Source organism: Chiloscyllium plagiosum, unplaced genomic scaffold (assembly GCF_037043375.1).
Source record: "Chiloscyllium plagiosum isolate Xiang-an unplaced genomic scaffold, Cpla_swu_hap1 HiC_scaffold_17, whole genome shotgun sequence".
NCBI lineage: Eukaryota > Metazoa > Chordata > Chondrichthyes > Orectolobiformes > Hemiscylliidae > Chiloscyllium > Chiloscyllium plagiosum.
The window spans coordinates 25,325,756-25,347,903 of record NW_028270155.1 but is presented as its reverse complement, the minus strand read 5'-3'; the positions used below and the strand labels follow the sequence as shown (position 1 = coordinate 25,347,903).

General features: G+C 38.8%; 1 protein-coding gene across 1 annotated transcript in view; it reads left to right on the top strand.

The window, feature by feature from the left end:
• The window catches only part of plcg2 (phospholipase C, gamma 2), a 202,550-nt gene extending 180,453 nt beyond the window's left edge, over positions 1-22,097 (top strand). Inside the window, exons 27-32 of the mRNA XM_043706657.2 lie at positions 3,105-3,229; positions 6,167-6,281; positions 8,194-8,364; positions 10,584-10,672; positions 15,894-16,117; positions 18,804-22,097. Coding sequence (XP_043562592.2) covers positions 3,105-3,229; positions 6,167-6,281; positions 8,194-8,364; positions 10,584-10,672; positions 15,894-16,117; positions 18,804-18,855 — 776 coding nt within the window. The 3' untranslated portion in view covers positions 18,856-22,097. The remainder of the gene's footprint in view (positions 1-3,104; positions 3,230-6,166; positions 6,282-8,193; positions 8,365-10,583; positions 10,673-15,893; positions 16,118-18,803) is intronic.
• Positions 22,098-22,148: the final 51 nt, after the last annotated feature.

The following is a 22,148-nucleotide window of genomic DNA, read 5'->3' as shown; positions in this document are numbered from 1 at the left end:
TCACAGTTAAGATAAACTTTTCATGTTGCCATTGCACATTGTTTTCAAAATATTGATAAAATATTCAGTAGTCTTCAGAGTATATCACTTACTGAGACATGAATGAGGCAGACAACACTTACATTTGTTCCCATAGCTGTCATTTCCAGGAACACATCACCAGCATGAAGCCGCAGGCTAATTGGCTTGAGAGGTGCCACTCCACATTAAGCATAGCTGATCAAAAGCCTCCTGTAATCTTAACACATGCCTAGGCGTACAGAAGGAGTCCCAGGATGATAATCAACTGTTTGGCCCAGTTATGAATAGGACTTTCTGTGGCTATCAAGCCTTTTGAACCTAGAACCTCCTGCTCAGAGGTACAGCTGTTGCCCACTGTGCTACAAGACATCCTTGTTGCTTACAGTGAAGATTTTAAAATTATTTCATTTTTGATACTAAAATCTGAAATGTCTTTGCAGACAACAACCTCTAGATGGAGTTTCCACTCTTGCCTATTATCACAGCCCCACTGGGCCAAGCGGGTCTTGAGCACAGACCTTCAAACTCGAGGATAGGGACACTACTTGCTGTACAACAAGAGTCCTACCTTTGTCCTTACCTAAGGCCATGTAACCCTTGCATTGTTATGGACACAATAACAACAGAATAGATCTGCAATCTGCAGCTATAAAGTCACCATAGTCCCAGAGGGTTGCACTGTCATTAGAAAGATGACTGCTGATGGTTTGACCTGAGGGTCAACATGCCTCAGTCAAGGGGAGAGGTTAAGAAGGAAGGACCTTTGTGGTAAACTCAATCAATATGAGAATTGAACTTGGGTTATGTACCATTTTACAAGGAACTGGACAGCACCTTCCAAACTTGGGGTGTCAGACCCAGGATGCGGAGATGACTTATCTGAAGATATTTTCCAATCATCCTGTTCAGAGATATTGTGATACAGCTCTGGAGCAAGTGAAACATGAGTACAGGCCTCCTGGTTCAGAGCTAGAGACACTACCATTGCACCACAAGAACCCATGAGTTATCTTAATTTCAAAATTGCTTCATGTGAATAACCTGTCTCACCAAATTGAAACTTTGCAAAGAAAAGATTCTGTGCTGCTTTTGTATTTTTGAAAAATTTGCACTGCTGGTGCAGAGGCAACCAAAACAATGCCATTCAGTCGGATGGGTCATTACAAGCTCTCTGAAAGAGCTGTCCAATAGTCCAGCTCCCCTTTTCTTTATTCGTAGACCTGCAAAATGTTCTTTTGAAGCAAAATACTTAGTATAATCGTCTCCAATAATTCTATCATGAGTTAAATTAAGGCCATCTGCTGGAAAAAAAAAGTAATTTCATAAGTAAGTGAAAATGGATTCGAAGCAGAAAATCAAAATTGAAGGTTCTGAGATGATATGGACATGAGCCTAAGCAATATTTTTTACATAATTGGAAACCCAAGATTTCAGGTTAAGAACCGTGGTCAAATATTCTATCACATCTCTCTCTGTTGTGTTTGGGAAGTGCATTGGTAATACCAGATATACTTGGAGATATCAGTCATGCAGTGCATCACATCACTGTTTATTATTCTGAATTGTATCATTTAAGCTTCAGAGCTTGGATCTTCGTTTTGCATTTCTTGGGAAGAAGGAGAAATTTTAATTTTCAACTGTTTTACTTGATTACTCAGCTCCATTATGATATTGAATGAGAGTGTAAATTAGACATGACAGACGAGATTGATGGAGTGAATTAACTTTTCTCATTCCATGTTTTGTTATATGGCTTTCACAACTTTTGCATAACTGTGTTTGGAAATCATTCTCAAAGTTCCAAAGAAAGGGCCAGAATTATAATCACCCCTGCCCCTCCGAACACATCCCGGCTCCATGCAGCTACATTTGGGCAAGTGAGGGCAGCATAAGGGCCCCACCGCCTCCCTGTCTCCCTTGTGAATGGGTGGTAGACAGAAAGGCTAAAAGGTTGCCATCCTGCCTATAGGCCAATGGAGGCCTTTCAGTAGCTACCTCCATTTATTTACCAGCAGGAGGTGGGGAATGTGCCGTTGGGGGAAGCTGCAAATGGAACCATGGTAATGTTGATGGAGGCCCTTTTTTTATTTCAAAAACATGCTTCATTGATTAAAAATATCTTTATATATATTATATCTATATTACACACGCACAGTCACAAACACAGTTCAGTTATGTACAGTAGCATATCAAGGAAGCAAACAAACATTGGAGTTTGATTCTATCCAACAAACCAAAGACATCTCTTACATCTACAATATATTTACATGCATTTGAGGCTCTGGGAGAATCCGATAACTAAATGGCGGACCCCCATTTAATTTCAGCAGATGGACCCTAGACTGTGGTCTTTCCCACTGCACCTGGGGGCCCATTTATTGAAAGGCACTCTGTGCCTGATCAAGGACCTGCTGAAAGCCACTCCTCGCCCCTGAACTTCATTTCTTTCTTATCCCTCTCTCCTCAGCCTGCCTCTCTGTTACTCCAAGGTTTCCCAGACTAACCTTTATCTCGGGATCCATCTCCAGTTCCTCCCGTGGCCCCTAGTCTAGTGTTAGAAATGGGTGACACCTTGGCTCAGTGGTTAGCACTGCTGCCTCACAGCACCAGGGACCCTGGTTCAATTCCTGCCTTGGGCAACTGTCTGCATGGAGTTTGCACATTCTCCCCGTGTTTGCGTAGGTTTCCTCACACAATCTAAAGATGTGCATATCAGGTGAATTGGTCATGCTAGATTGCCCATAGTCAGAGGTAAATGTAGGGAAGGCGAATGGGTCTGGGTGGGTTACTCTTCGTTGGACCAAATGGCTGTTTCCACACTGTAGGGAATCTAATCTAATCTGAATGATCACCACTCCCGGTAGTGCTGCTGGTCTTGGAGAAGTGCTGGCCTCTAATTGGATGGGATATCTACCTACTGTGTGTTCACCTGATGCTGTCTAGGCAAGTGCCTGATTTTCTTGGAATAGTGTTGGTCCTCTTAGAAACACACAATAGCTGAGAGAGAACAATTTCAGGGTTTTGGGGATGTCTTTACACCCAGCACTGTGATTCAACAAACCATTTCAATTTTTCTGTTACAGATAAACCAATGCAACTGAATCAAGCTTTGTTTTGTATGAATGGAAGAACAGGTTATGTGCTGCAGCCTGAATCTCTGAGGAGTGACAACTCAATACAGCACCGACCATTTTCTGTGAAAATTAAAGTAAGGAATTTTCAGTCCAATTTGGGACCTATTGTGTCATTCAAAATTCGATAATAACATACAAACAAGCAGAACAAAAACTAGGGTAGCCAACCAGCCAGTTTCAGGAGTAACCACCTAGCTCCTGGCATCATTTCTAAAGGATGCAACAAGTTTCCTCTTGTCCTTAAGCACTTATCATGACCAGATCCCAGGTAAGATTTCTCAAATTACTATAGTTGCAGATAGGATACCCAAAGTTGTCAGTCTCTGAGGTAAAGAGGCATGAACTGGTTAATTTACAGAGGATGCTCATCCTTATGGATACCATTCCAAAACCAAATATTTATGTTTTAAAAGGAGCCAATTTAATCAGGCTTTCTCAAGATAACAAAGAGTTAGCTTATTAGTTGGTAAACATGAAAATAAATGAAAACACAACGCACATGCTGACATTAAAAATGAGAAGTGAGTTCAAAATTAACTTAAAAGATGCACAGTTTAATCTCTGGGTTGGTTGTGAAGAATAGATAGTGAAGTGTTGATAATCAAATAATCAATTCTGAACTTTTGAGGTTTAATTGAAATCTTTTTGATCTGTTTCCTTTTGACTGACTTGCTGGCAAGCTGATTTCTTGCACACATAGCAAGAGAAAAATCTACCTGCAGTGCAGTGGGTGGTTCTTTGACTATGACTTAGTGCTCAAACCCAGGCTGGTACCCCAACTCAACAATGCACTTTCTTCCATAAGGACACACAGTGTTGAACTGAACAGAAATCCTATTGTTCAGAGAGGAAGACTCAAGCCATAACTCTTGCTCAGTTTACAATCTGTGATATCTCCAGGATATGACTGTTCAGTTTACAGTGTATTTCTCCCCTTTTAAGTCCATCCACTTGTAGCTTCCTTGTCACCCTGTTAGGCTTGACATTCTAGGATCTCTCTCTTACTATTCTAGACAGCCACTGAATGTATATCTACAGTTGTTTTGCCCTCTTTTGACAGCCAAGTTGGCTTCAATATCCCACACGTAGGAAGGATCAAACTATAACTGGAGTTACTGATTGTGATGTGATTTGTTTTGAAATAATAGGATCTTGTTGTGCAATGGCAGTGTCCATGCTTCTGGAGCAGAAGGTCTGGGTTTGTATCTGGTCTAACCTGAATGTGCATCATAAGATGATGAAGCAGGTTGATTAAAATAACTAAAGCATAAAGATGCAGAACCATCTAATATCTGCTGAAAGAATGATTTTCACAACCACCCAATGACCTTCATTACTTATTGATGGGAATGCAATTGTTTCCAAGGGCATCTTCAGAAATAATACAGCTTCAATATATCCAATAGCTCTGACCTGGAGTTTTGATCTATGGTCATGACACACTTAAGGTGTTTTGCTTTCTGCTCCTCCGTTTTATAAAACATTATAAGATAGTCCTGGGATACCAAACATAGCAATGTATTATCAAATTTGTCAAGAGAGGGGAGCAAGCAGGGCTAATGGTAAATTTCTAAATAAATTGGATAAATATTTATGCAGCATTAACATTTGCAGGGCAATAAGTCAGGAAAGAGGAGAAAGTGAGGACTGCAGATGCTGGAGATCAGAGCTGAAAATGTGTTGCTGGAAAAGCGCAGCAGGTCAGGCAGCATCCAAGGAGCAGGAGAATCGACATTTCGGGCATAAGCTTGAAAGAATGGCTCATGCCCGAAACGTCAATTCTCCTGTTCCTTGGATGCTGCCTGACCTGCTGCGCTTTTCCAGCAACACATTTTCAGCAATAAGTCAGGAAAGACAGTCACCTTCTTGAGGACAATTAGGGATGAGCAACCTTACTGCGAAGAGTTAATGACATCCTCACCCATGAAAAGTATGAATATACAAAACAACTGGGAGAGTGAATCTAATTGTAAAGCACTTTAAAAGAGCTTGCACCATCTGAGAGAACTATACAGCCACTTTCTATGATGTATTATTCTAGGCTATAGTTAGAACCTGTTTTCTAAAATATTTAATATTCAAATATGTCTTACTGGATGGAGTGATTCAAGATGGTCTATTTTTAATGCATAGTTCACATATCCTAACCACCCATTCCGCAGTGTCATTATTAACCTCATCAATGAGACAGAACTCTACTTATGTAGCCTTATAGGCAGAGTTCTTCTGATTCCAGAGTAATATCACATGATAGTACATGAGTACATTAGTGTTTCTGCACATTGAAAGATGCCTTATAATCATGCAAAAGCTGTGGCATCATTATTCATTCTTAGTCAATCGTAAAGAGTGAAATGGCATTAGTCAAAGTTACAAAATGTGATGTATTCAAGTGAAACTGTATTACTTCAGAAGATGCCCTTGGAAGCAATTGCACTCCCATCATAAGTAATGATGGTCATTGGGTGGTTGTATAAATCATTCTTTGCAGCAGATATTAAGTAGTTCTGCATCCTCATGTTTTTGTTATTTTAATTGACCTGCTTCATCATGCTATGGTGCACATTGAGGATCACAAACTCAGACCGTCCAGCCCAGAGTATGGACTGCTACTGCACCACAACACCCTATTATTTTAAAACGCACCTACTCACAATCAGAAACTCCATTTACAGTTTGATCCTTCCTACGTGTGGGATGTTGAAGCCAATTGCATCATTTTCAGCATCATCCTGGCTGAGTGAAGTCACATTGACCAGAATCAATCTGAGGGCTTGATTGCTGTTTTAAGTTCCATTCTTGTTAGCATGTTACCCTGTGATAGTTATTTTGATGAACCTGTTTTGATATATTATGACAAACCTCCAGCATAGATAGGACTTGAACCCAGACGGTGTTATTAAGAGGCAGGGGTGCTATCACTGCACTTCAAAAGCCCCATGTATTTTATTTTACAATACTCTTGGTTGGATTTTTGCATAATCTGTTTATTGTTCTCATTGTCTTTGCAGCTTCTTGGTGCCCGTCATCTACCCAAACCTTGCAGGAGTATAGTTTGTCCTTTTGTAGAAGTAGAATTGTGTGGAGCTGAGAATGAGAATAAGAAGTTCAAAACAGTAGTGATAAGTATGTTTGGGTCAAAAATTATTTCACTAATTAGGCTGTTGATGTTTTTGCCTTATTTTTAATTTCATTATGAATGACTTTCCTTGACGTTTGGATAAAATCACCTCAGCAACATATTGAATTAGTCCCGATTGTGCTTTAAAATACATCGTGAAATATTCTACAACCTCAGATGATTCTGTGTGCCAGAGGCTATAGCTCTCAAATATTCAAACCTGAAAAAGCAGCCTGCATGATTGTCCCCCATTCCATCACCTTCACTCCCTTCGCCATCTTCACACTCTGTTGAACCATCTACAACTGTGCTTTCCAAACACTGTCACCTCACTCAACTGCTCAGAAATGTAATGGTGGGAGGGGATTGGTGGTGAGACCTATCAGAATGGGACAGGGAGAAAGGAATCAGGTGAGAGTGGGATAAAGGCATGTGGAGGGCCCTCAGACTGAATTTGGGGAGAGCTGTCAGAGCAAACTCTAGGGTCAAAATAATTACCTAGATCTTGGAATGAGGGGGACAATTTCAAAGTTTACAAATATGTCAAACATTTGAAGAATTGAAAACTGTGAGGAGAACAGTGTGGAACTCCAGAAGGACATAGATAATTGGGCAGACTGGGCAGATGAATTTCAACACAGAAAAATGTGAAGTGATACATTTTGATAGGAAGAACATTGAAAGACAATATAAAATGGGGGTAAAAATTTTAAATGGGGTCGGGAGCAGAGGGAGGTGGATGTATGCGTGTACAGAACATTGAAGCTGCAGGACATGTAGTAAGAGTAGTTGCTCAAGCACATAGCATTATTATCTTTATTAAGAGAGGAATAGAGTAAAAGATGTGATTTTGAACTTGCATAAGATACTTGTCAACTGGAGTATTTGTGTACACTTGTGGCCACCACATTATAAGAAAAATGAAAACGTATTGGAAAGAGGGCAGAAGTGGTTTACAAGAATAGTTCCAGGAATAAAGAACTGCAGTAATGAGAATAGATTGAAGAATTTGAACTCCTTGGAAAGAGAAAAGCTGAGAGGTGATCTGAGAGAGATTTTCCAATTGAAGAGTGGGTTGGATGGAGTAGTGAGAAACATCCTGTTCCTACTTATGAAAGGAGCAAGAATGAGAGGACATGGATGTAAAATGACCTACAAAAGAAGAAAGAGTGAAGTGAGGAAAAAAGTGTTTTCATTCAGTGGGTGGTTAGGATATGGAATGCAGTGCCTGGAAATGTGGGGAAGCAGTTTCAATTGAGGCATTGAAGAGGGCATTGGATGATTATTTGGATAAAAATAATGTGCTACATGCGGGAAAAAGCAGGAGATGTTAAGGATGCTTATTTAAATGGTCAGGGCAGGCTGATGGACCAAATGGCCTCCCCCTCTGCTGTAACACTTCTGTGATTCTGTGGCATGGATTGTAACAGTACAGGAAGGCAACTAACTATTACCTTCTAAAGGGTAACTCGGAAATGGCAACAAATTCTGTCCTTGCCGCTGATGCTCATATCCCTGAACAAATTAAAAATTACAATCAGAATCTGAAAGAGAAAAGTACGTTTTTTTTAGGCTTTGAGGTTTTGGTAGAATGCAGAGATTGTGGAATTGTATAAATATCTTGCTGTGATTGTTTATATACAGCAAAGGTGAATCCAATAACGAGATCTCAATCGCATATATTTTTGATTTAGTGAAAGGCAGGTGTTTAAACTGCAGCTATGTAACTTCAGTAATGCATTGTCTATTATTATATGCCTTTGTGCTACACTTAACTGCTGCCAAAAGGCCACAATGTGAAAAGTAATATTCTGTGATATATGAAATGAGCCAAGAGTAATACAGATTAATTTTATAATTGGAGGAAAGTGTCTTGTGAATGATAAGTTATTTAAATCATTTCTTTTTGTATTCCAGATGATAATGGTCTTAATCCAGTTTGGTGTGGAGCAGAAGACGCTAATGAGGAATTTGTCATTCGAGATCCCTCTTTAGCTTTTCTCAGATTGGTCGTGTATGAAGAGGATATGTTCAGTGATCCTAACTTCTTAGCTCATGCCACTTTTCCTGTCAAAGGAATTAAAACTGGTTAGTGCCAACGTATCAGAACTTTAGTGGAAATAAGTCTTGTATAGTAGACAACATAATATAGTTTAGCTGGACACAACTTGGATAATTTTAGATATTTTGACCCTGGGAGAATAGAAGGCTTGGAGAATGTATCCTCAGTTTTCAACACACATGAATAATTTGCCCATGTAGTCTTGATTTTTGCCCATGAGTTTATTAATTCTATATTTTAATTAAGTAAAATGGCTCCACAATCAAAACAAATACTGAGAATTTGCTGTTTGAATTAATTTTAAAAACCTTGAAAATGTATCCTTCAGCTGTGCCCCCTTGGTGACTGCAGTTTTAATGTGACATCACCTCATTGTACGGGGAGATAATGATTTAGTGGTTTTATCACTAGATTATTAATCCAGAAACTCAGCTAATGTTCTGGGCACCTGGGTTCAAATCCTGCCATGACAGATGGTAGAATTTGAACTCAATAAAGGATCTAGAATTAAGAGGTCTAAAGGTGGCCATGAAAATATTGTTGATTGTTGAGAAAACCCATCTAGTTCACTAATGTCCTTGTGGAAGGACATCTGTCATCCTTATCTGGTCTGGCCTACATGTGATTTCAGATGCACAGCAATGTGGTTGATTCTTAATTGCCCTCTGAATATAAATGTTGACCCAGCCAGAGATGCTTTATGAGTGAATAAAGAAAATAGCAGTTCCTCCCATCACAATAGGTATATCTCACCAAGGTTTCCACACATTCTCAGGTTTTTATATAAGAGCAATGATTCTGAAATAAGGTGTTCATCTGCAGAGGCCTCTTGTCTAGCCTGGTTGTTTTGTACTTACATTTTTAAATTATGTGTATTTAAACCATTGATGTAATGTAACCTTGTTTCAATTCTTCCTTCAGTCTAACTTGCATTTTTGAGTTCATTGTGGTTTCGCTGAAATTTATCATGATTTTGTATAATGAATTTCTGATGTTACATCTTTGTCAAGAGTCTAATTTATGTTCAAATTTAGAAAAGCAATCATTGAAATGTCTCAAGGGCAACACGTGGCTGGGCTATCATTTGATGTTTCAGTGAAGCATTTCTTGTTATATTTATGATTGAAAAAATTCCAGTTCATTGTAGCTCATGTTCAGCATACACAAATGTAAACAGTGTATGAAGTAATGTTTTAAACTATCTTATGAACAAAGTTAACATATTTGCTACTTAACATATCTGAGATGGTGCTTAGTTGTCAATATTTGAATGAGGTTTTGCAGCATTTCAATTTATGGTGAACACAAAGTCAATTTGGTGAACAAAGTCTTTCATTAAAATGAAAAGATGGAATAAAAAGAAAGTGAAATATTACTATGGCTAAATTTAGATCTCCTATTGTTAGAATACAGCAATGGAAGATGAGACCAAGTCTATAATGGTGACAATTTATCTTTATTGGATATATTCATCAAATTAACACAGTAGTAATAAATTTAATTGCATTTTCAACATTATCAGTTGCTGGAGAATTATGCTGCACATAACCTAATGTCATCATAACTTTACTATATCTAGGACCAGCAGATCCAGTTTGTTAAAAATTTAATATCTCTCGACATTTCTGTTCACCACAAACTGCAGTATCACAAACATCCTGTTTATCCTATGATTTAGAATTTGTATCTTTGTGCATGCTGTGAGCAGGAGTTGTGTGCCTGCATGCATTAAAATTTGAAAACTATGGCAGACTGTTGAGGCAGTCAATGGCACTGTGCATAATCAGCTAGCCATTTGCCTCCAGAATCTGTGATTATCTCTGGAGAGATTGCTGTATTGTGCTACTTCCCCATAAAAATACAAAATACAGCAATTATTTTTGGAAGGCAGCTACAAGACTCGCAGTAGTACAAGAAGGTGACTTCCACCATATTGCTTAGGGCAATTAGCAATGAGCGATAAATGCTGGACTTGCTAATGATGTGCACACCCCATGATGAATAAAAAGAAAGTTGAAAGGGAGCTGGTTCTACTTCACATGCAGAAAATCTTCACTTTGGTAAGGTTTGCATAAAAACTATTAGAAAGTTTTGAATATGAAGCAAGCTCCCACTGTGCATGAATTAGTTTCCATGGGGTTTTGATGTAAGATGTCAATTTGTCAGTATAATTGAAATGTTGATGTCATTTAATGTTCAGGAATTTGAACATTCAGTAAATGCATATTTTTCATATTCTCTCCAGGGTATCGATCAGTTCCCCTTAAAAATGGTTACAATGAAGACATAGAATTGGCAGCTCTGCTTATCCAGTGTGAAGTGAACCAATTAGAGGTAAATGCTGTCCATTTTTATAACTCAGATTTTTTTCCTTAATGAATGTTAAATTGTAACCTGGTGTGTTATTATTGAAAGCCTGAATATATCTCTACAAGTTGCAGGCATCCAAGCCTGATAGATGAAAGAAAAAGAATTCACGGTTATATAACATCTTTTTTGACCTTAACACATCCCAAAACACTTCAAAACTAATGAAGTGCAGTCAGTGGTGTAAAGAAATGACATAAAATGAAAGTGACGGCAGGATGGATTTCATCTTCTCCACCAGGGATTGCAGATCACACACACTCCACAGAATGTCGTGGTTTCATTGCATTAATTTCAATCGAATAAAAATCCAGTCGGACTCAAAATTGTACAGGGTAGGCGATATCACCGATCAGATTATGATTCATGTATAAGAAATATAGAGCACAGTTTTCCCCTCCCTGAAGTGGCAAGAGAGTTAGTGGGAAATATTTGGGAGTGTTGGCACTGAAAAATACTCATCCCTTTTGTCCACATCACCAATGAAGTGCTGGTGGGGAAGTCCATGGCAGACATTCTGTACTGGTCAATTCACAGCTATAAAGGACCTCAACTCACCATGTCCCCAGTTCCCTGCATTCCTGGCAAGCAGCAAAAGTGATTTGTTTCCCAACTGGACTGCACCTGCTAACCAGGTTGGGATAGAGTCCTCCATTTGGCCCAATCTGACAGCAATCTGACAAAGATGGAAGGCAAGGGAGTACTTTCTGAAAGACATCCCCTTTCCCTGCCTCTGACTCCTCTGATATCCCCCTCAACCTGACCGTCACTCAGTGAGGAATGAAAGTAGAACACCCAGCTTCCTGAAGTATTGGCATTCACGTGGTCTCTAGGACCCCAAAGCTTCTGTTGAGCTATGACACCATTTTTGAAGCCCTGATTAAGCATGTAAACTGATTGGTACGCAATCCATTGATCTTTCTTGGCTTAGCACTTACATGGAGGTTATCAACCTCTGTGGATTGCCTAGCTTTTTTAGACAGGAAGGCAGGTGGCTGAGAGCTGTAGAATGGGAATGCTGGATACAATAATGAAGCTGATAGTCCATGAGCGTTGCTGAGGTTTATGTGTGGTGACAGAGTTAGAGTGAGTGTGACAGAGCAGAGAGAAGATGATGGAATCTAACATAATGGAATGCAGAAGATCATTGTCATTTTTCCTGCACTGCTGTGTATTCCACCTGAACCAGATGACAGCACTAACCCAAGCCGCTCTCTGTGTTTTGTGCCTTGGCATCCTCTGGCATCCTCCTGTGGACCACCCCATCCAACAGAACCCAATCTCGAAAGGAGAGTGCCAGCTTTCCTTTCGGAGACATTTCAGTTTGCTAAGGAGACAGTGTGCGTGGTAGTTCTTGCCTTGTAGCATCTTGAATCGTGTGCAGCTGGGCTTTCCCTATAGTATCAGTGGCTTGTACACCAAAAAGTTCTGGCAGTAGTGGGAATCTTGCCTGTCCTGGCCTGAGATTACACTTGAAGGATGACAAAGAGACTGTTTGCATAATTAATGGAGTTAGGAGTGCAAAGTAGTGAGAAAGGTCACTGTGGGCCATGAATATCTGCCATGAAACAGCTACCCAAAAATAACACAGCTAAAAATTGGAAAATTCAACACAACATACATTTTTTCCGGCTGAATAACAAACCCCAATAGCTATTGAGTATGCCTATGGAATATTCTATAGTTATGACAGTTCAAGTGGGCTAGCTAATAGAAAAGTAAATCATTGAACTCATTACAGCAGTTGGAGTAGTCACAAGTAAGAACCAATGAAATTTCAACAGGTCAGATTTCATATTGCAGAGCTGTCAATGTAACATATCACAGTATATTATTTGCCTTTATTTGCAGTCAACAATATTTGAGTGAAACAACCACCATAAATTTGGCAGAAGAAAGTTAAATTATTTTATAGAATCATAGAGTCGTACAGCATGGAAACAGACACTTCCATCCAACTCGCTCACGCTGTCCAGACATCTCAGTCTGACCTAGTCCCATTTGCCAGCACTTGGTCCATATCCCTCTAAACTCCTCCTATTCCTGTATTCATCCAGGTACTTCCTCTGGCAGCTTATTCCATATAGGCACCACCTTCTCCATGAAAAGGTTACCCCTCAGGTAAATATTTCCCCTCTCACTTTAAATGTATGGTCCCTAGTTTTGGACTCCTCTACCCTGGGAAAAAGACCTTGGCTATACACCCTATCTATGCCCCTCATGATTTTATAAACCTCTATGAGGTCATCCCTCAGCCTCCGATGCTCCAGAGGAAAAAGCCCCAACCTGTTTAGCCTCACCCTATAGCTCAAACCATACAGATCCAGCAATATCTTTGTAAGTATTTTCTATACCCTCTCAAGTTTAACAACATCCTTCCTATAGTAGGGTGACCAGAATTGTAGACAGTATTGTAAAAGTGGCCTCACCAATGTCCTGTACATCTGCAACATGATATCCCAACTCCTATATTAAATGTTCTGATTAATGAAGGCAAGTGTGCCAAATGGCTTCTTCACCTCCCTGTCTACCTGCAACTCTACTTTCAAGGAAATGTGCACCTGCACCCTTAGGTCTTCCAGGGCCCTAACATTAACTGTATAAGTCCTGCCTTAGTTGGCCTTAACAAAATGCAACACCTCACATTTATCTAAATTAAACTCCATCCGCCACTCCGCCGCCCATCAGCCAATCTGATCAAGGTCCTTTTGAAATCTGAGATAATCTTTCCCACTGTCCACTACACCACTATCTATTTTGGTGTCAGCTGCTAACTCTACCTCCTATGTTCACATCCCAAATAATTTATATAAATGACAAAAAGCAGTGGACCTAGTACTGATCCTTGTGACACATCGCTGGTCACAGACTTCCAGTCCAAAAAGCAACCCTCTGCCACCACCTTGTGTCTCTTACCATCAAGCCAATATTGTATTCAATTGGCTCGCTCCCCCTGGATCCCTTGTGATCCAACCTTATTAATCAGCCTATCATGCGAAACCTTGTTGAACACTTTGCTGAAGTCCATATAAACATCTACTGCTTTGCCTTTATCAATCTTCTGTCACCTCTTCAAAATGCTCAATCAATTTAGTGAGACACAATTTCCCTGCACAAAGCTATGTTGACTATCCCTAATCAGTCCTTGTCTTTCCTGTCTCTCAGAATCCCCTCCAACATCTTACCCATCAGTGACATAAGGTTTACTGCTCTGTAGTTCCCTGGCTTTTCCTTACAGCCTTTATGAAATAATGACATCACTTTAGCCAACGTTCAGTCTTCTGGCACCTCAGCTGTGGCTGACAATGACACAAATATCTCATCAAGGGGCCCAGCAATCTCTTTCCTATCTTCTCACAAAGTTCTGGGAAACACCTGATCAGGTCAAGGGGAATTATCTACCTTTATGCATTTTCAGACCTCCATCACTTCCTTTTCTATAAAAAAAAATCTTTTCAAGACATCACAATTTATTTCCCCACCTTACCTAGTTTCCATGTCATTCTCCATAGTAAATACTGACGTGAAATATTTGTTTAGTATCTCACCCATTTCCTGTGGTCCACATGTAGATGACCATGTTGATCTGTAAGAGGCCCTATTGTCTCCTTAGTTACTCGTTTGCCTTTAATGTACTTACAGAATCTATTTGGATTCTCCTTAACTCTATTTGCCAAATCTAACTCATGTCCCCCTTTTTGGCCTCCTGATTTCCCTCAGGTATACTCCTACTGCCCTTATACTTCTCTAGGGATTCAAATAATTCCAGTTGTCTGTATTTGATACATGAATATGATCAGAGCCTCAATTTCTGTAGTCACCCAGCATTCCCTACACCCACCAGCCATGCCATTCACACTACCAGGAACATGCTGTCTCTGAACTCTCATTCTCTCATTTTTGAAGGCCTCCCACTTCCCAACCAAGACTTACCTATTTGGGGTGGCACGGTAGCTCAGTGGTTAGCACTGCTGCCTCACTGCACCAGAGTCTGAGGTTCAATTCCAGCCTCAGATGACTGTCTGTGTGGAGTTTGCACATTCTCCCAGTGTCTGCGTGGGTTTTCTCCAGATGCTCCGGTTTCCTCCCACATCCAAAGATGTGCAGATTAGGCGAATTGGCCATGCTAAATTGCCCATCATGTTAGGCGCATTCATTAGAGGAAGGTGGGTTACTCTTCAGAGGTTCGGCTTGGACTGGTTGGGCCGAAGGACCTTTCCACACTGTAGGGAATCTAATCTAAATAGCCTCCCCCAAACAACTTTTGAAAGTTCCTGTCTAATACCATCAAAATTTGCCTTACTTTAATTTAGAGCTTTAACTTTTTGATCGATTCCATAACTATTCTAAAACTAACAGAATTATGATCACTTGCCCCAAAGTGCTTTACCATTCACACCCCAGTCACTTGCTCTGCCTTGTTTCCCAACAGAAGGTCAGGTATTTCACAGGGGAAGAAGAATCCTTATGGTGTGGAAACAGGCCTTTGGCCCAACAAGTCCATACCGACCCTGCGAAGTATAATCCACTCAGATCCATTCCCCTACCCTATTACTCTACATTGGCCCCTGACTAATGCATCTAACCTACAATCCCTGAACACCATGGGCAATTTAGCATGGCTAATTCACCTAACCTGCACATCTTTGGATTGTGGGAGGAAACCAGAGCACTCAGAGGAAACCCACACGGACAGTTAACTGAGGCTGGAATCGAATCTGGTTCCCTGGTGCTGTGAGGCAGCAGTATTAACCACTGAGCCACCATGCCACCCCATTGCTCCTTCTCTGGTAAGTACATCCAAATAGTGAATTAAAAAGTTTTCTTGTACACACTTCATAAATTCTACACCCTTCCCCCAGGCTCTTAAAACTGTGACAATTCCAGTCTATGTTTGGAAAGTCAAAATTCCCTACCATTACTCAGCAGTGTTATTAATTTAGTAAGAGATCTCAATCTATCCTGTTATGAATTAAAGAGCTAACAAAGTGGAAGTCACTTCCTCCGCTAAAGAAATTATACTTTGGTAAAATGAACACCTAAAAGATCACAGATTCATTAAACTTATGTACCATGGTTATTTATGATATTCTGCTGTCCGAGAGCCACAACCTTTAAAAATGATCACGTAACCACTAGCTGGATTAGCTAATCCTGCAATTAAAAGCACGTTATTTGATAATCACAGGAAGGTGAAGAGGAACTCTACTCCTCCCATCAGCAACTTCAGCAGCGGCCATTTGAAAGTTTATACGACAGTGCCCTAAAAAGACAACGGACTTTAGATGGGTTATACAGCACCAGTGCACCTCGTCAGCGACAATTTGACCCAATACTATATGATTCTAACACAATACAAACTGGAAGGGGTGGAGGTCAGAGAGATCAGCTGCCAGAAGTTCCAAAGAGGAGGTGAGTACAGTTTATGGAAACTTTAATCCTTCAAAATCACTGAGAAACTAAATGGAAGAGTGATCGCAGATCTCTCATAAATGTCAAAAGTTCCTGCTGGTGATTTTATCTTGTGCCTTGTGTTAACGAGACATTAATAGTTTTGTACCCCTACTGTCCCACGAGCCCCAGTAATGCAATGGGTACCATACTGTTGTGTGCCCAAAGAGTTTGTCATTTTCAGGTACGTTTAATATCCCAGAACACCACCTGTGAGTTTATGTTGGAACTGATGCTTGGGATACATTGATTATTTTAATTGGACAACAGTGCCGGGAAAATAAGTTTGACATTCTTTCTGAGGTGGCCAGTGGAAATCTCTGAAATTTTAATCCCTATCCACTTTACCCATTGACTTGTTACTGGCCAGCCTTAACCTGGTGAGTTGGTCCCATTTAGCAGCCTGCTTTGTTGACCTGAATGTAGCTGAGCTCTCGAAAACACAGCCTCGGCATTGATGCAGTGGCAGATAAATGTCCTGCCTGTTCTGCTGACCAGGTACGCATTAGTCAAAATCGCCTATTTATCGTTTTCATTGTTTCGTGGGATGTAATGAATTCCTACAGTTCATGTGGTGTACATAATACCCAAGGTAGATTTATGTAGGCAGTTCCATGACTTTGACCCATACGTCTCACTTTTTTTTGTGTTATAACTTTCAATATAAATAAGTGTAGAAATAGATGCACCATTGTATTTTCTTATAATACATACTGTTCACTTTGTGTTACATGTGATCTTAATTTAATATTTAATTAGTTTCATCTTCGTAACCTCCACCGCATGATGTTCATTAAAATATTTAATTTAATGATTCTATAATCAACTGAACAGTCAATGGTCAATTTACTTTGATAAAAGAAACATGCCAAGGAAAAATATCAACATCCTTATCCTTATCTACTCAATATTAGTATTTTAATTTTCATATAAAGTTGCAAAGTACAACCATATTAAAACAAAGGCTTGCAATAAATTGTACATGGCTGACCAATCTGAGATATTGAGTATGTAATCATGCCCCTGAACTGAATGTCTTTGGGCATTCAGAATGAGAGTCAAGCAATGCAGAACACACTCTTCTCATCAATCTTTTATCAACCTAAACATGTTCCACATAAGTTATTTACATAGTCTGTTTCTTTAAAATAGGATTTCACTGCACCCATGCACATCTCACTGTTTCATGATGGTGTAACATTCATCATTCAAATGAGACAAAATCATGAAGCACAGCAGAAGAGTATTCCATCCAATATGCCTGTGTTATGATTTTAAAAATTATGAATTTGGCCCACTCTCCACCTCTTTTTCTCAGCCCTGCATTTTCTTTTCTCTTTCACAGAATCTGCATCCCTTTCAGTTAATGTATTCCAGATCACAATAGATTTCTCCTCCCCCTCCCACTGGCTTATTTTGCCAATTGTTTTAAACTTCTATCTTCTGCTTAGATTAGATTAGATTACTTACAGTGTGGAAACAGGCCCTTTGGCCCAACAAGTCCACACCGACATGCAACCTACCCAGACCCATTCCTCTACATTTACCCCTTCACCTAACACTACGGGCAATTTAACATGGCCAATTCACCTAACCTGTACATTTTTGGACTGTGGGAGGAAACCGGAGCACCCGGAGGAAACCCATGCAGACACGGGGAGAATGTGCAAACTCCACACAGTCAGTCGCCTGAAGCGGGAATTCAACCCGGGTCTCTGGCGCTGTGAGGCAGCAGTGCTAACCACTGTGCCACCGTGCCGCCCAACAAGACCACATCGACCCGCCGAAGCGCAACCCACCCAGACCCATTCCCCTACATTTACCCTTCACCTAACACTACGGGCAATTTACTGACCTTCTTACCGGTGGAACCAGTTTCTCCCTGTCCACTCTGTCCGGTCACAATTTTAAACAACTCTAGTAAAGATCCCTTCAACTTTTTCCACTCTAAGGAGAACAATCCCAACTTTTCTGGTATCTGTATCCCTAAAATATAAGTACTACTGTCAAGTCATAGAAATGTACAGCATGAAAACAGACCCTTCAGTCTAATTCGTCCATGCCGACCAGATATCGCAACCCAATCCAGTTCCACCTGCCAGCATCCGACCTATATCCCTCCAAACTCTTCCTATTCATATACCCATCCAGATGCCTTTTAAATGTTGAATTGCACTAGTCTCCACCACTTTCTCTAGATACACATACCACCCTCTCACCCTAAACCTATACTCTCTAGTTCTGGATTCCCCCACATCAGGGGGACTTTGTCTATTTATCCTATCCATGCCCCTCATGATTTTATAAACCTTATAAGGTCATCCCTCAGTCTCTTTCGCTCCAGGGAAAACAGCCCCAGCCTGTTCAGCCTCTCCCTATAGCTCAAATCCTCCAACCCTGGCTACATGTTTGTAAATCTTTTCTGAATTCTTTCAAGTTTTGCAATATCCTTCCAATGAGGAAGGACATCAGAATTGCATGCAATATTCCAAAAGTGGCCTAACCAATGTCTTCCTTATGTGGGACAAACAGAGAGAACTTTGGAATGATCCTTTATTTGATTATTTGGTAGACTTTTATAGTAGAATTGCCAAAGCCTAAGTTAAATAACTAACAAACAGAATTTTCTGCTATTTCTGTTCCTCAGAGGCAAAGACAAGGAAAAGAGACTTCCCAACAGCAGCAAGTTTTATACATGAAAGAAGAATGCCTTTATCACCCATCCATGATGCCAACATCAATGTCATGAAAACCAATTAAAATCAGTGATCACTGTAAAGTATGGGATCAGCAAATTTTGAAATGAATGCATTCAGTAAAATTATTGCATTGTACCCATTATTATTTTTGTCAGGTAATTAAGATCATGATGTAAAGTGAAAAACATTGAGTACCTTCCAGCTTTCGTAAACCTCTTTTTCTCTCTTGATTAAATAGTCTATTGACACAAGTGCCTTTCTAAGAAATCTATTCTCCAAACAGTCAATCAATTATAATATATCGCACGCCATGTTAAAGAAAACCTTGTGGGATTCAGTGTAACTGTAAAATCAAATAGAATGCAATTCTATCCCCTTGTGACATGGTCTCTGTTCCTTCAGATCAATGTCAATCTTTTGCAAAGCTGAGTGCATTTATCAAATTTCAACTTCGGTAACAATAAATAAGAAGGTAGGACACATGACATTAAAGTTATTCCTAAAACCAGTGAGATTTAACTAATAAAGAAAAATGAACCATGTTGTTTCATTGAAATCTGCCAAGAATGTAGACTAACTTGACCACAGAGTGCATCTTGCAGCCAGTTCACAAAGAAAAAGAGCATGTTTTACTTTTGCCAGTTTGAAAGCGGTCAGTGTCAAGATGGAGGACTTGCAGCATGTGAGTTTAGATGCTGATTGAAAATGAAAATTCATAGAAGGTATGATGCAGAGGAATAACAATTCTGTAACTGCTAAAACCATGCTTTTATTATCTAATGTTATCTAACCGTTAATATTTATTCAACTTCAAAACATTAAACAGATAGTTAGTCCTTTAGCTACTGCTAAAATATCCTGTTAATTTAATATAGTGACATGAATGCAGCTTGTGGTGTATTTTCTGATAAATATTATAATAATTTTCTCTAAAAAGCCTATTATTATTAACTGAAAGCCCATTTGGAGTTCGTCCTGCCATCTTGGAATTGAATGTATCAGAAAAAAAGAAAATAGCAAGTAAATTGCAATGCTGGTTTTACATAACTTTTTCTTGTCCTCAGCACTGGTTTGTCTCCTTCTACAAGCCTTTGTGACAGGTCTAAATACAAAAGGCTGTGCAAACCGTTGGGTTTATGTACTCTGTGACTAGTATTTGTTAGGCCAGTAAGGGAAATTACTGGTCACAATTTTGAGAAAACTAGATCTTCAATGGGATCTTCGGCCATAAAAAGGAAAATTATTTTCAGGATAAAAGTAAGAACAAATCACTGTCGGGAATGAATTGCTACAGTCTCTGTTTATGGTGTCATCAGAAATACATCAATTTTACAGTCATTAAAATCAACTTACACATGAAAGTTTTTTTTCCATAATATATATTTATGGCATTACTTTGAGTATAACTAAAATGCTTTACTTTATTTGCTCTACATATATTTTACAAATAATTGTGATGTAATTTTGGGCTGTAGTTTAGTCCACTTGAAATGTAAATTGTTGTAATGAAATCCCATCAAAGTAGTGGAAGATATTACGTCTGAGGAATTCATATATATTTAGAATCCATGTTGGCTTGTTACTACCATGGTTTTTTTGTTTATTTTTCACATGACAATCAAAATTATCAAACATGTGGCATTTAAAGGGTGATGGTTTGGGATGAGTAGTGCGAAATTCTGCCTTTCAATACTGACATATAAAGTTTGCTAAGTTGATGTGTGAGTCAGAGTGTTGTTTTATTGTTCTAAGCTAAATTCAATGTTAAGAATGCAAAGCTTTGTGTACCTTTTCCTATAATGCACCAGAAGCCTGCCATTTTATTTCTCAGAAATGCAGAAGTCAATGTTAAACATCAAATGGACAATGCAATATATATTTTCTTTGTACATTGTTCGAAATCTGTTTGGCAAATAATGTCAATATTTTTAACTCTTCTGTTGAATTCTAGCATTTCAAAAATTGAACTAAGAATCAGACCCTATTTATTAATTTTGATTTTAGTAATACGAATGAATAATATTTGATAGATTTTTTTCCCCTTTTCAGTCTGAATTTTCAAAATGCTGCGTGTTTTCACCATTTTCTCTGAAATTGATCTAAAAAAGGTTGCAGTTGTTTTCCTCAGTTTCAATTTGAGTAAATGTTAAGGTCCTGATCTATTGAAATGTTTCTCTGAACTATTAATCAATTTAGTTAGTGAGGAAATGGCTCACATTATGCAAAGTGCACTCAGGGAAACAAAGCTATTTAATTGATTAACCAACTTGCACTGTAAATAGGTGAAATATTATCCTGTTGCACATTAGAGCCATTTTACAAACTCTGATGTATGACAAAAGAAAACTACAATTCTGGAAACCTGAAGGAAACAGTAAATGCTGGAAACACACAGCAGGCCAGTCAATATGTAATGAAGGATACATGTCACGCATTGCATAATTTGTTTTTTCTCTTAATAAATATTATTCTAGAGTATATTTCCACTATTTTCTGTATTTCAATCCAAATCCAATGCTTTCCAGTGTTGTGCAGGTTTTAAGTGAAACCCATTAAAATGTTTTAAGAATGCAGTTGAGGCATTTAAACTGCTGGTGAAGATCATTTGATTCTATAAAGAAACTTCAGGATGCAAATTACAGGCATTTAATATTTAAAACAGAATGCCTTTGAACTACTCAGAGGAAATTGTCAAATAGTTGTATTTATATTCTTCACATTGTACTTTTTGAATAATATCTGTTGTCTCTTGTAACTTCAATTAATGTATTTTCTTTTTATGGTATTTTAATAGTTAAATTTAAAGTAGACATTCTGCTACAATATTAACGAGCTTACAGAATGAGGACTTGGTCTGTGAAGAGATTACATTTTTTGACAAGTAATAAATTTGATTGACTAATTCTGGAATAATGAATTGTGTTCTGTTTTAATTCTGTCAGTATAGTTAGTGTTCTAAAGCTGGATAATGTATTTGAATATTATGGGAACAGTTGAACAATGCTAAAGTGGTTCTGAAAATTGTTCTCAAAAGAAGACACAAGTCCTAGGTTTAATTATTGCTGGGTATAATTATTCAGTGGGTTTATTTTGCATCAGTGCATAGTAAGTTAGGTAGTTTTTTAAAGTTATCTTAAAAAGTGAAATTAATTCAATCTAAAGGAAACTTACAGTTCTGAACATTTTGTGAATTTTGCTTTTTATTGTTAATTATTTAACAAACAAATAAAGAAATATTCATATATTCATGTCTTTGCTTGAAATTATATTTATGATTATGAGGTGTACCTAGA